Source organism: Enhydra lutris, unplaced genomic scaffold (assembly GCF_002288905.1).
Source record: "Enhydra lutris kenyoni isolate GAN:26980312 unplaced genomic scaffold, ASM228890v2 scaffoldscaffold55, whole genome shotgun sequence".
Taxonomy (NCBI): domain Eukaryota; kingdom Metazoa; phylum Chordata; class Mammalia; order Carnivora; family Mustelidae; genus Enhydra; species Enhydra lutris.
Window position 1 is genome coordinate 4,049,493 of NW_019154139.1, and position 13,775 is coordinate 4,063,267.

At 54.9% G+C, this 13,775-nt stretch overlaps 1 protein-coding gene across 2 annotated transcripts in view; it reads right to left on the reverse strand.

The window, feature by feature from the left end:
- The window catches only part of LOC111157524 (fibulin 1), a 79,699-nt gene that overhangs the window by 44,772 nt on the left and 21,152 nt on the right, over window positions 1-13,775 (reverse strand). For both annotated transcript variants that reach the window (XM_022519006.1, XM_022519007.1), the window contains exons 4-9: window positions 11,741-11,912; window positions 7,783-7,842; window positions 6,341-6,442; window positions 5,622-5,759; window positions 4,303-4,440; window positions 289-432 (exon numbers count right to left, since the gene is read on the reverse strand). In XM_022519006.1, coding sequence (XP_022374714.1) covers window positions 289-432; window positions 4,303-4,440; window positions 5,622-5,759; window positions 6,341-6,442; window positions 7,783-7,842; window positions 11,741-11,912 — 754 coding nt within the window. The remainder of the gene's footprint in view (window positions 1-288; window positions 433-4,302; window positions 4,441-5,621; window positions 5,760-6,340; window positions 6,443-7,782; window positions 7,843-11,740; window positions 11,913-13,775) is intronic.

Below are 13,775 nucleotides of genomic sequence, written 5' to 3' on the forward strand. Positions count from 1 at the left end.
TCACCACTGGAGATTGTGAGTGGGGAGGAACAAGGGAGCTTTCAGCTCAGGACACCCTGGACAGACTGAAAGGGACAAAGCTGGGCACAGTCGGAGGCTGGCATCCTACTGCAACAGTCCCAGCAATCGATGATAAAGGTCTATGCTTGGAGTTGAGCAGTGGGATGGATGGAGAGGTAGAAACAGCTTCACTTTGGGGATTTCTTCTCCCCTTCCAGGGAAGGAAGGGATGTGCTGGGAGCAGATAGGAAAGTTCATATCAGACTGGTTCTCTTTTTAAATACCAACCAACACAGCGGGTTCCCTCCTCGTTGAGATGGTAACCACGGCCACAGTTGGGCACATTCTTCTGGCATGTGTAGGAGCCCTCTGTGTTGATGCATGTCTGCCCAACAGGGCACGGGGCACTGATACTTAAACACTCATTGATATCTACAGCAGGGAAGACAGAGCCAAGGTGGTTAAACACGGGGGGCATCCAAAAACCCAACGACCCGATCTCCAAAACACCGCCACATCCCCTCCTCACTGCAAAACCTCACCCAGAGGTACTATGAAGCCCGCTCACCCTGAACCACACACCAGCCCCCCAGCTGGCTCCCAGATCTCACCAGCACATGCCACCTCAAATACAACGTGCCTAGGCCATTTCCCTGGCCCTGAACCTTCAGCCCATCCGTCCTTCCCTGCACAGCATCTGAGGCTGCCTGCCTGGTTCTCGGGACTACCCACTGTCAAGTGGCCATGTCCCTTCTGAATCCCACACGCCCAGAGAGTGCAAACCAGTAAACGCACAAGGATAAACGCTCGGTCCTCCAGCTCCCCTTTGGTGCAAAATCACAGAGGCAGGGGCACCTGGGTGGCTCAGCCGCTTAAGTGTTCAACGCTTGATTTCAGCTCAGGTCACCATCTCAGGGTCGTGAGATCGCACCCCCATCAGGCTCCACGCCGAGTGTGAAGTCGGCTTAAGATTCTCTCTCCCTCTCCCGCTGCCTTTCCCCTCACTCCAGTTCTCTCTCTCAAACAACAACAACAAGCCATGCAGGCTGAACTTCTTACTAGGGAGAGAATTCTAAGGTTTTTAAGAATTGCCTTCTCGGGGCACCTGGGTGGCTCAGTGGGTTAAGTGTCTGTCTTTGGCTCAGGTCGTGATCTCAGGGTCCTGGGATCAAGCCCCACATCGGGCTCTCTGCTTAGCAGGGAGCCTGCTACCCCCCTCTCTCTGCCTGCCTCTCTGCCTACTTGTAATCTCTGTCAAATAAATAAATAAAATCTTAAAAAAAAAAAAAGGAATCCCCTTCTCAGATACTTACAAAGCATCTAGGGGACAAAGAGAAGGGAGTGATGGTAGAAGACTCCCGAGCTGACGTCGGAAAGAGGGACCTGCTGTACTTCTCCCCTCCTGGCCTCACCCCATCCTCCTCAGACAGTCGGTGACCAGCCGCACCCTTCCCCTTGAGTCAGCCTCTCCAACCAGTGTAGCACTCAACAGTTTACAAAAGCACGTAGGTCCCTGCTGCCCTCGCCTGCTGCCGTTGGCCTGTGAGTTAGGCAGGGCCAGGATTATTCTCTGTGCTTTATAGACAAGGAAACTCCCCCAGGAGGAGGCTGGTCCCAGGGACCACTCAGCTCTAGAATCAGGGAGCCCCGCCTCCCAGCCCTTAAATCAGGGGTGGGCAAACTGCAGGCTGCCGGCCAAATCCAGCCCACTGCCTGTTTTTGTCAATAAAGCTTTATTGGAACACAGCCATGCCCATTCTCTTACATACTGTCTACAGCTGTTTTCACAAGCTACAACAGAGACCCCATAGCTCATGAAGCCGGTACTATGCAGCTGCAGGGCTGTCTGCTGGTGGCCGGAGGGGAACAGGCAGGCTGGTGGGGTACCAGATGGTTCCAGGATCCCCGGGAAGATAAATGTGGTTGCCCATGCGGTCAGAGCTTCCCACCACCTCACACTGTTCTGGAGGGAGTGAGGGTGCCATCAGCAGAGGTGTGCAAGCTGAAGACCCGGGTGCACACAGGGGAGGGGAAGCAGCCTCTTCCAGACAGCCTTGAAACTGGCACTGGATCCCGACACGCTTTCTCCTTGTACAGAAGCATTTGGGATGACCCAGTCATTTGTTTTTTTTAAATGACATAAAGGTACTGATGTAAAATGATGTCGAAATAAGATTGTTAAGGAATGGGTGGGGGCGGGGAGCATGTGGCAGCTGACTCTGGCCCCATTTGCATCAGAAAAAGAGCCTCCAGAGAGTGGGAGCTCCGAGAGGCACAGAGACTCTGCTGATCTAAACAGAAATGTTTCCTTTCTGCACTTTGGGATTTGCTTGCATTTTTGTAAATAAAGATTATACATATATACATATTATATATATATATAAAACTTTTGAAATCAAGAAAAATTTTTAAAGAAAGAATCCTGAGTCTGGTTGCAAGGATGGTGGGCCCAAGAAAAGGGGGGCTGCCCCAGGGTGAGACAAGGGGCGCCTCATGGTTGGTTGGCAAACATTCTGAATCGCCAGGTGCTGGCTGGTGGGGCTCCTTCGGGGCTTTCCTGCACTCCCCCAGGCTCTCCCCGCGTCTAGGGGAGGACACGAAGGGGGCCGTCCCCTCCCTCCCACTACTCTCCCACCTTGTCCCTGCACGGTCTGCACCCCACAGAGTAAGAGGTGGGGGCCTCCCTGACACTTGCCAACGGCTCCTTCCTCACGGGCACCGGGGCTGCGCCTACTATGAGTCAGGGTTTCCATCCCGAACAGATGCCAGCCTCCTCGCAGAGCCCCCACCCAGCGCACAGCAAGTCTGGGCAGGCCCTTCCTCCCTGCTGGCCCTGGGAGGGCCAGTCAGCCCCAGGCTCATGGTCCCCTGTGCTGGGTGGGAGCTGGGGAGGGGCCAAGCCCGGCCAAGCTGAGCCCCTCCCACCTCATCCCAGCTCTGACAGTTCCCCACACTCCCCGCCCATCCTGACAGGGGGGCTGCTTTAAAGAAGAAGGCTGGGGCAGGGCTCCAAGGAGGCCCCTATCCAAAGTGGGGGGTCACTGTTGTATTTGTCTTTAAATATCCCAGGGTGGTTAAAAAAGGGGGGGGGCGAGGAGAGCTTTCAGTCCAAACTACCATTCCAAATCAAAGAACAATACAGATTTCTCTTAGAGGCTGAGCCAGACCTAGGACAAAACCCGGCCATCCCTCGTTCACAGACCCTTCAAGGAGGGTAAGGGGGCAGCCCCAGGGAGTATGGGTTCTAACAGGTGGCATCCGCAGCTCTCAGCTGGAGAGAAGTCTTCCTGTCTTAAGGGCAGGATCTAAAAAGCTTCTGCCCAGCAGAGGCCAAGGCCAGGTCTGCGGATCTAGACGCCAAGGCCAACAGCACACGGTGCCTGAGCCAGGGGTTAGCCAGGCTGAGTCCAGGAGCAAGGGCAGGCCCCTCCCGTGTGTAAAGCCGGTGACAGGTCCTGCTCCGCTCCCTGCCCCTCCCTACCTGAGCGTCTGGCCAGGCCTCCCGAGTTTGCAGTTTACTACGCTCCCATGGGATTTTCTTCCTCCCACAGTGGTGGGGTTTTTTGGGGGTGAGATACATGTGACAGAAAATGTGCCACTTTCCCTAATTTTAAGTCTCCAGACAGGAGGCGTCCACTACGTTCGCGCTGCCATGCAACCATCACCACCATCCAACCACACAACTTTTTAATTTTCCCCGACTAAGACTCCCTGCCCAGTCAACACCAGCTCCCCACTCCCCTGCCCCAGGTCCTTGGCACCTCCCACGCTCCTCTCCACCTCTGTGAAACTGACTACTAACACGGAGTATCTTTCAAAACACATTTTTAAGACCACAGGCACTTCACCATCCTCATGTTCGATCCTTGCCTCAAGCCTCTAAGGCAGATGGCATGAATATTCCCATTTTACAGAGGAAGAAATTAAGGGTCAGAGGAAGGGAGTCAATTACCTTAAGTTCTAAACCAGGTGTAGACTCCAAAATTGAAGCCAAACCAGGGCTTTTGTGTAAACCTGGGGTTGCTAAACTCTAGCCCCGGGGCCAACCCCAGCCTGTACCTGTTTTGGTAAATCAAGTTTTGTGGGGACACAACACTGCCCACTCGTTCACGTATCCATGGCTACTTTCTGCAGAGCTGAGCCCGGATGGCCCACGAGGCCTCAATGTTTGCTGCCCGGGCCTTGATAAGATACGCTTGTCGACCTCTGCTCGGAGGCCCCCCAAGATCCGGAGACATGGCCCAGCTCCGGGGCATTCGCCCCGCCTGGGGGACCCTCTCAGCCCTGGTGACAGCGTCTTACCAATACAGTTGCCTAGAGCATCCTGTATAAAACCATTCTTGCACTGTAGCTTGGGTCTGCAGCGGAAGGATCCCAGAGTATTCTGACAGATAAAATCGGGGAGGCAGTTATGAATACCACTCTCACACTCGTCAATATCTGGTACATCATAAAAAAAGGAAATTGTTAGCAAGAGTCCTGTCAGAAACATCTCACAACATTTAAAAATCACAAGAACACTTTTTTTTATATGCTCATTACTCAGACTACAACCCAAAACGTTCCAATAGAGAAATCACATAAAAAAAAGAGCCTGGGTTGGCCAAATAGTGCTCGCATCGCTTAAGATTGAAAACTCGCTCTCTCTCTCTCTCGCTCTCTCTCTCTCTTTTTTCCCCAAGGCTCTTATGAGGCAAACTTTCTGTTATATAATAAATATCACAGGCATTTTCCTGGCGGTATGTGGGATTTTTTTTTCCTTCACTTGAGGCTAAGTGCATGTTTAGTTTAGATAATAAGCAATGATCTTCGTGGCAATAAACACTGTCCCTCTAAAGTTACTCATTCTGAAATCGTCACGATATCCCAAATAGGAACAATGGTGATTGTCATGATTGGACACGTTGGCTGCCCTTCCCCTGAAGTTCACGGCTGTCAAGTGTTCCAGAGCGTATACTCAGCTGGCTGGGTCCCTGGGTTCTCAGGGCCCAAACCGCCCCGCGAGGGTGGAGAGGAGCGAGCTTGCCCAAAGACCCTCAGACGTCAGGAGGGTGTGCCTGGCCTTTGAGTTACCCTCGTAACTCGACCAAAATTTTCACACAAGTGGTTTTGTCATTCTGGAGGGCTGGAAAGCCTCAGAAGAAAACTATGTCCTCAGAGATCCTCAGCAAAGCCTTATCTGCCAAATGATATCTACGACTTGGCAGGGAGAGGCTGGCAGCCAGAATGTCATGTTTTCATGCAGCGGAAGAGATTACGTTTGAACTCCGAGGAAGCCTGGAGTCGGAGGGAAGGCAGCTGTTTTCAAAAATAATTTGTGGGGGGGGAATGCGGGGAGAAAGTACATGGAAGCACCTGAAATTCACCTCGGGACTTGTTCTGAAAGGATTCTGCCCTGAGCCCTTCCAGAAATGCAAACTCACCACTGTCATGAACTCAACGTTACAGTAAAGAAGGAAAATCTTTACCAACACCTTAACTGGTCAGCGTCCCCGGGCAGTCACGGGGTGCGACACACGGCACCAGGGAACCCAGAGCCTCCCGGAGCCCGGTGCTGCCTCTACCAGCACATCCTATCTAGTCGTGTGAGCTGAGGTGTGCGGACCCAGAGCATGTCATACCTTTGCAGTCATTGTCCTCCGTGAGCTCGTAGCCAGTCCCACAGCTACTGTCTCTCTGGCAGCGGAAGGAGCCCGCGGTGTTAACACAGGACTCTCCGAGCCTGCAGTTGTGCTCGCCCATGACACACTCGTTGATGTCTAGGAGAGATGGAGGCAAAGCAGGAGTAACCAGCCAGAACCACGGGCCCCCACGTGCTTTGTCGAAAAGAATGTTCCAGAAGGCATGGTGCAATTGGTTCCCAGCCTCTGTCCAGCCCCCACGCACGTGCCTATGTGGGGTCCTGGGCACCCACCCCCAAATCAAAAGCAGTGGTTTCTTTCCCCTGCTCTGTCTCAGATCTGCTGCTCTCTCTGAGCACCTACGAAGCAAGTGCCAGGCCCTGAACCCGAGGCACATGATCCTTAAGACCTCTACGAGAGGCGATACCCTTCCTCCATCTGCCTCGCCTCAGACAGGAGGAGCCAAGAGAGGCCGGGGGACGTGCCCAGGGCTACTTGGCAGATTCTGGATTCAGAGCCTGCTCAGACCCCCAAAGCCAGCCCTCTTCCCCAACACGGTGCTTGGCACCGTGCACCGTGGACTCCAGGGTACGCTGGTTTTCACCTATGGGGTGGGTGGGGGCCCGAGGTGTGCAGGGGGGCCCCGCCCAGATGCCAAGTCGAGGCAGAGGCTCCCAGTGTGGCTGCGAGCCCTGCCGCGGGAGCGTGGTGACGGCTACCTTCACAGGACACGCTGTCGGGCAGCAGCTGGTAGCCCACGAAGCAGGAGCAGACCACCTCGTCCCCCGTGTCTCGGCACTGCTGCCTGCAGGGCCCACCGCCTGGAATCAGAGCAGGTCAGAGCACATGTGAGCCACGAGCCCAACACACACCAGAGACCCCCTGGGTTTCCAGTTCTGTCTGGCCTGGGCCAGAGCAAATGCCCTCGGGGTGGACGACACACAAAGGTGGGCTCCCCATTTTGGAGCCTCCCTCTCCAGCCTAGCACCCCTCCCTTTCCTTGGGAGACCCCCCCCCCAGGATCTGGCCCGGGACAACCTTGCGGCTGCTGCTTCAGGTCCCAGCCCCGGTCTGACAAAATGGCAGCGGGCCGGGCCAGCCCTGCAGGCTGGAGTGGGGCGAGGCAGAGAAGCCAGAAGCTGCCGTCCAGCACAGACATGCAGGCGGCCATCCCGTGAGGGTCCCTCAGTGTCCCTGGTACCCCCCCCTCCCCCACCAACCACAAACCCGCAGGCAGCTGAGTGATGCTCAAAGAGCAAATCTCCCCGGGACAAAACTCTACCAGCTAAAGACGTGGCCAGAGTTCTGACCACTGCCCTGGGCCTGCAGGCTTCTGCCCGCTTCCCCAGCCTCTTCCTCTGTCCCCCACCGCAGCCCTCCCCCATGCCATAGCCCGCCAGCCCAAGTCTGTGTCTGTCTGTCTCCACTCCTACTGCCCAAATCTGTGTCCCAGGGGCACCTTCCTGGCTAAGCCACCCTCATCCATCGCAGACCAGCTACGTCCTCCCCCAGGAAGGCCTCCCACACCCCCCAGGGAGCTTTCTGGGCTCTCCGCCCTCCTCCAGCATCCCCACCGTCCTCCCCGCCCCCCCCACCCCTGTGCTGACGTGTCACCGAGTGCGGACCCCATCGTTTTGTGATTGTGCTTGCTCCCTGTTAACATGCCCACCACAGGGCAGCCTCCGAACGGAGCTGGGGAGCAGACTCGCCAGTCTAGACATGTGGGAATGTTCCATGAAAGAGAAATGACCTTTTATCACATGAAAAACAAACCTGCCAGGCCCCACTCTCTTTAACTTTGCGAACGTCTCCCTGCGAGACAAATGGATACTGTCCACGGCACCCGCTGGGGCTCCAGGACCCAAAGTCAAGTAACACTCCCCCTGCCAGAGGTGTTCTCCCTTCACAGAGCCTGTGTTTAGGTGGGTGCTGCGGGGGGGGGGGGGGCTTCTGATGCACGCTTCCCGCAAGGCCCCTCCCTATGAGTCCACCAGGCCCCAGCTCTAGGGGAAGGAGAATGGGGAGCCCAGTCGTGCAGGGAGGGCAGAAGGACCTGAGTTGACTCACAGACTGAGGGCTCATCCCACATGAACCTGAGCAAAACCCAAGGTCCAACTCCCGATGGGATCAGCCCTGACTCTCCTCCGGGAGGCGGCCTCACCTCTGCAGCGGTCGTTCAGGTACGGGTCCTCCTGCTCCCCCTCCATCTCCGAAATCTTGGCTGAGGGGAAAGAGAGGCAAACGCAGTGTCCAGCATGTCTCAGCAGAAAGAAACCCTAAATACTTTATCTCTCTCTTTTTTTTTTTAACATATTCTTTTTTTAAAAAAAGATTTTATTTATTTATTTGACCTAGGGAGAGAGAAAACACAAGCAGGGGAGTGGCAGGCAGAGGCAGAGGGAGAAGCAGGCTTCCTGCTGAGCAGGGACTCGACCCCAGGACCCCAGGATCATGACCTGAGCCGAAGGCAGACGCTTCACCGACTGAGGCCCCCAGGCACCCCGCTTTATATATATCAGGCAGTCATGCCCATTTGGGGAGCTCAGGGATTGCCGAGAGACGTTAGGCACTCACGTTACCTGCCTATTTCAGCAAAGACAGCTGCGGCCCTGCTCTACACTGGGCCACGGCCCCCAAACCTGAATCAACGTGCCCAGTAAAAACTTGTCGTGATGGGGTAAATGGTGTCCCCCCAGAAGATGTTGAGCCCTAACCCCCCAATACCCACGCACAGGACCTTCCTTTCAAGAAGAGTCTTAGCAAAGATGATTGAGTTAAGGTGGGTGAAGGTGGGCTCCTGGCCAGTACATCTGTGTCCTTCTAGAAAGAGGAAAGTGGACACAGAGACAGGCGTGCGCAGAGGCCAAATGACAGGAAGATAGAGGGAGGAGACGGGCCACCCATGCCCCCGAGGCCGACAAAGACCAGGAGAGCTGCTTGGAGCAGATTCTCCCCCGGAGCCTCGGGGGGACGCAGCCCTGCCAATACCTTGATTGGAGGCGTCTGGCCTCCAGACTGGGAGATAGAACATTCCTGTTGTTTGAGCTCCCCCCTCCCAGCTCCAGTCCATGGAGCTTTGCGAGGGCAGACCCAGGAAATAAATGCACATATACAGCCCACCCGCAAAGCCCCGTGCAGCGCCGGCCATCAGCAGGCGCTCGCTGGGCTCATTCAGACGAGGCGTCTGAGTAGATCTGCTCTGCGGGCTGAGCCCTTGGCAGAGACAGGGCCCTACTCACAATAGGAACGTCAACCAGCGGATTCCCCTACTGTAGTCTGATGGGGTGGTTTTCCACTGGCTGTTCTGGGGTAAGAGAAGAAACGGATTCGTCCCTTTAGCTTGTGTAAGACAGCCAGGGGCAGGAAGGGTCCTTAAAAATACCCAAAAGCCACACCCAGGGAAGTCACAGCCCCGTCCACAAGAGAGGATGGCAGCGATCACAGTTCAGGCACGAGTCGCAGCTGGCGTGACCGTGATGGGCGGGAAAGCGTAAACCCACACGTGTCCGTTGCATGTGCGAGAAGCAAAAGACACAGAAAACACGGAAAGGAAAAGTGACCTGATGAAAACACAATTTCTCTCTGTGTCAATTTCCTCTTCCCTCTGCTTTCTATATCTGCTAACACACCCACGGTGAGTGTGTAGCACACTCACACCAGAAAAATGAAACATCATCAAAAAGAAACGTATTAGGAATTCCGCTTTAAAATTCAATACAATGTAACTTACACACACTAGGCACAAGGCAGGCTCTTTTCGGGCTGTTAAAATGTGGTCAGGGTACCCCAAGTAAACCTTTCACTTGGCCAGGAACTAAGCAAAAGGCCTTTAGAGTGTGAATCGTCTCCCCCAGGTCAGGAGGCCGGGAGCACCTTTGCTACAGTTATTCAACTCGGGGACTCTTGGCTCCCTTGGGGCAGTCAAGGCCAAGGCACAGGGCAGAGTGTCGGCCAGGAGGACTGTGAGGAGCTCTCGCCTGGGTAAGGAGGCCATCAAGGCTTCCATGGTGTTCCTTGGGAGCCAGCGAGCCTGGCACAGAGCCACCGCCAATCCTGCCAGAAAGAGAATCCTAAACCTGGGTTCCCCCAGCCTCCATCTTCCCATCTGTAGAATGGGGGGAACCAATATATATCCCAGCACAGTTCCTCCCAGACTCTCTGCGGTAAAGGGACAGGCTCTTTCCCCCATCACAGGCTCATACCTTGATAGCATGTAATATGAACGAATTACCAGAAAAAATAAGTTATGAGAACAGACATACAGGCCCCTGTTTAGATGAAACTGGTATTAAATTACACTCTCAGATGCACATAAAAGTTTCTAAAAGCTTCCTCTTGATTCCCAGACTTATTTTGTTAGAGGCCAGCAGCGGTCTGTGGAGCCTCTGTGTGGGCCCATGGCAGCACACAGTAGGCCCGCGATAAGGGTCTGGGTCTGGGAGGAGGAAGGGCAGGGAGTCCTCACAGAGACTTTAGGGAGAGTCTGGGGCAAGAATTGAAGCAGATAAAAGACAGAAGAGAAATAAGACATCTGGAGCAGCAGCAAAGCTCAGAGACGGTTATGGAAACAAGATATAAATCAACAAAAATCCTCCCCAGAGACACAGGAGAAAATCTCCACCAGGACGAATAGTTTGGGTTTGTTTAAAGTGAAAATATCATCTCTGGTTTCAAAAGTCAAGGAGGGAGCCAGAATGCGGTTCCAGACCTTCTTTACGCCTGAGATATCTGAAATCAGCCCCATGGCGTCCATGAGGAATCAAAAACAGAGGGAGGCTGGTCTGCTTGACCCAGGATCACGAAGCCACCAGGGTCATGAAGCCAGGGTGATAGGCAGCGTGACTTAGGGAGCACGGTTCTGTGAACTCCTCCTTCCTAAGGCCTTCCTGCCCTTGACCCACCCAAGCTCCCTCGAAGCTGTCCTTGGGGTCACTCGCCTATTTGCTGAATAAGTATCTAATTGTTGAAAGAACACAGCCACTTATTAATAAGGTACCCCTCCCTGCCTCTTGTCACCACATCATTGGCACCAGGTGGAGAGAAAAAGGGCGGAAGGGCAGAAGGCCAGCGTTCTCCCTCCCCTGGGTGTTGGCCATGTGACCTTGAGCAAGGTCAGCCACCATGCTGCCCAAGGCTGTTGGAGAGATAAGGAAGAATCTCGATGGCCAGCATTCATGGAGTTACCCAAACACTCTATACTCATTCTCCCATACAATCCTCCCAGAAACCTTACAAAGCAGGACTATGATTATACCCATTTCACAGATGAGGGAACAGAGGTCTGGTACATCTGTTTATTTAAAATACATGTTAGGACAGAGACATGAACCCAGATTTCTCAGGTTCCGGCTCCCAAGCCTTCAGTCCCCCTCCAGGGCAGGGCTTTCTCAGAGCAGGTAACAAACTCAAAACTGATCTGACACCTAGAATCAGTCTGTGCTGAGTTAAGGCAGCGGCACACGCGTGTGTCCCACTCCCTGTAATTTCATGTGTTCACTTGCTGGGGCCACCATACCCAGAGACAGGGTCAAGCATCAGTCTGTATTTGCTGTGACCATATATTACTTTTTTTTTTTTTTTACAGATTTTATTTATTTATTTGAGAGAGAGAATGAGAGAGAGAGCATGAGAGTGGGGAGGGTCAGACGGAGAAGCAGACTCCCTGCTGATCAGAGAGCCTAATGAGGAACTTGATCCTGGGACTCCGGGATCATGACCTGTGCCGAAGACAGTCGCCTAACCAGCTGAGCCACCCAGGAGCTCCTGACCTTATTTTAGATGAGATTAACGTTTAAATCAATAGACTTTGAGTAAAACCAATGGCCCTCTGAAGTGTGGGTGGGCCTTGCCTAATCAGGTGAAGGCCTTCAGCGCAGCCCCGCAGCAGGGAGGAATTCTGCGAGCAGATGGCCTTTGGACTCAAACTGCAACATCAGTTCTCCCTCCATTCTCTGGCCTGCTGGCTCAACCCGCAGACTTCAGACTTGCTGGCCCCCACGATCGACGGAGCCAATTCCTTAAAATAAATCTCTTTTCTCCGCATCCTATCGGTTTGGTTCCTTTGGCTAGCACTGACTAATGCCCTGGCCAGAAGGCAAAAAAGGGGGTGGGGGAATTACCTGCTTCTTGGATGTCCCCGATGTCGCTGGGGGCAAAGTCTGCCGTCTCCTGGCCCTTGACGCAGCATGCCCGGAACACCAGCCCACACTGGTAGCCGACCATGAGGGTGTACTCGCAGCTCTGGCCCGCGGCCTGGGCCGCCCTCCCCAGCAGGCAGCAGTGGCAGCACCTCTGTGAACACGAGCGGAGAGTCAGGGTGGAGAAGCCACCCAGCACTGGAGCGCCCCCAGGCCTCTCTGATCCCGTACCCACACCGCCCACGCAGCAACGACACATGGGACTTACTCTCTCTTCTAAAGGTTGGCCGTTAGCAGCTCAAGCATGCTAAGCCTGAGGAGTGCTGTCCCCCAAACAGGTCCCGGGTTTAAAAGGAACCTTAAAGGGGTTTGCGCCCAACACGTACTCCCCCACACCAGACTGTCCCCATCAACATCCCTGCCCCACCCCACTCACATACCTCCAGGAGGAATTAGCTATGACAGGGGCGCTCTGAGGGTCACACAAGAGCTCCCCGAGCGTCCCCTCCTTGTGTGTGGTCTACGATTTCTCTACCAAGCCCGGAAAAATGAACAAGCCCTTGTCTCTTCCCTCCTGAGTGCAGGGGGTTTGGGCAGCAGAAGCACATCGTGCATTTAAAAAGCACGAGGACCTGGAGACAGGTCATCAAGCGAAGGACAGAGTTACCGCCTGTCACCTCGACCCTGGTGTTCCCGAAAGTGACGCCTGAATCCTGGGGATGGTGCTCAGGCTGATACAGGAAGAGCCTGATTTCAGTCCTTACTATCCTAAGAAAAAGCACAGAACTTTCCAAAAGGCCCAAAGCAGGGGTCAGGTGGTGTGGCTTTGCCTCAGTTTCTCTGCAGGCTGGTGGGTCTTCCATCCCGCTGGTTCTACAACCTCCGTGCCAGGAAAAGGGGGGCACCAGTTACCTCCTCCACCTTCCAGGACATGAGTAATCCTTCCGGGAAACACTGATCACCCATCGGCCAAAGTGGCCGGTTCCTGCTCCTGCTAGAATGTTCTGTGTCTTTTCCACACCTCCCTTTCTCTCTAGTCCGGGGACATGGGTGGACGGCGTCTGCAGAGCCCCAGCCCTGCCCGGGGAGGCAGTCGCTAACGCCCAGGCTCCTGGCTTCAGGGGCCCCCGTGACCAGACCTCCCCACCCTCGCCCCACCCAGCTCCCGCACGCCAGAAACCTCCTCCTGTGAAGGCCCAGGAAGGCTGAGGGTGGGCGAAGGGGCGTTGCACCCCCAACTCCTCCATGGGGAACCTCCCTCTGCCCTAATTGGTGTGAAGAGAGAATGCCCAGAAAGGAACCCCCCCCACACAACCAGAATTCAGACTCCATTCCAGTTCGCGCTCCTTGAAATCACTGCCTGGCCCTCCTAACAGAGAATGGGAGAACTTTCTTCCTGGAAACGCAGCTCCGACAGGAACCCAGCTGCCCAGCTTAACGGCCGAGCTCCTTCCAGTCGGGCTTGTTTTTCTCTCGCAGTGGGTGGTGAGGGAGGGACAACCTGGTTAATTTGTGGTTTCAGGCCCAGAAAGCAGTAAGGAACTCCTCCACCGGCCTGGGAAGGTGCAGACCCCCCACAGGGACAGAGGCCCCAAGGGACCGTCGCAGACCCAGGCTGCCTGGCATCACTCACTCGGCACTCACCTCCCCCTGGGCCCGATGGACCCAGGGCTGCCTCGCCAGACCCCTCCCCTGCAGGTCCTGGAAGCATCCTGCCCGGCCACTCTGGAGTGGCCTGAATCTGAATCTCTGAATCTCTCTCTGAATCTCTGTCTTGTCTTCTAGGACAATTTGGGAGGTCGTGTGTTCTCAGAGCCCCCGTGGGGGACCCTTGTGAGCTCCGGGCCACATGGACCTCGCCCTGGCGGGCAGGAAAGCTCCAGGGCCTCCTGCTCCTGGCAGACGCGGGTAGGGACACCCGCCTTGAACAGTGAAGAGGGTTCTGAAGGCCCCAGAGCCTGGGTCACCTCTGCTCTGATCTCTGCATTCCGGCTGGAAGCCCGGGGACTGGATGTCC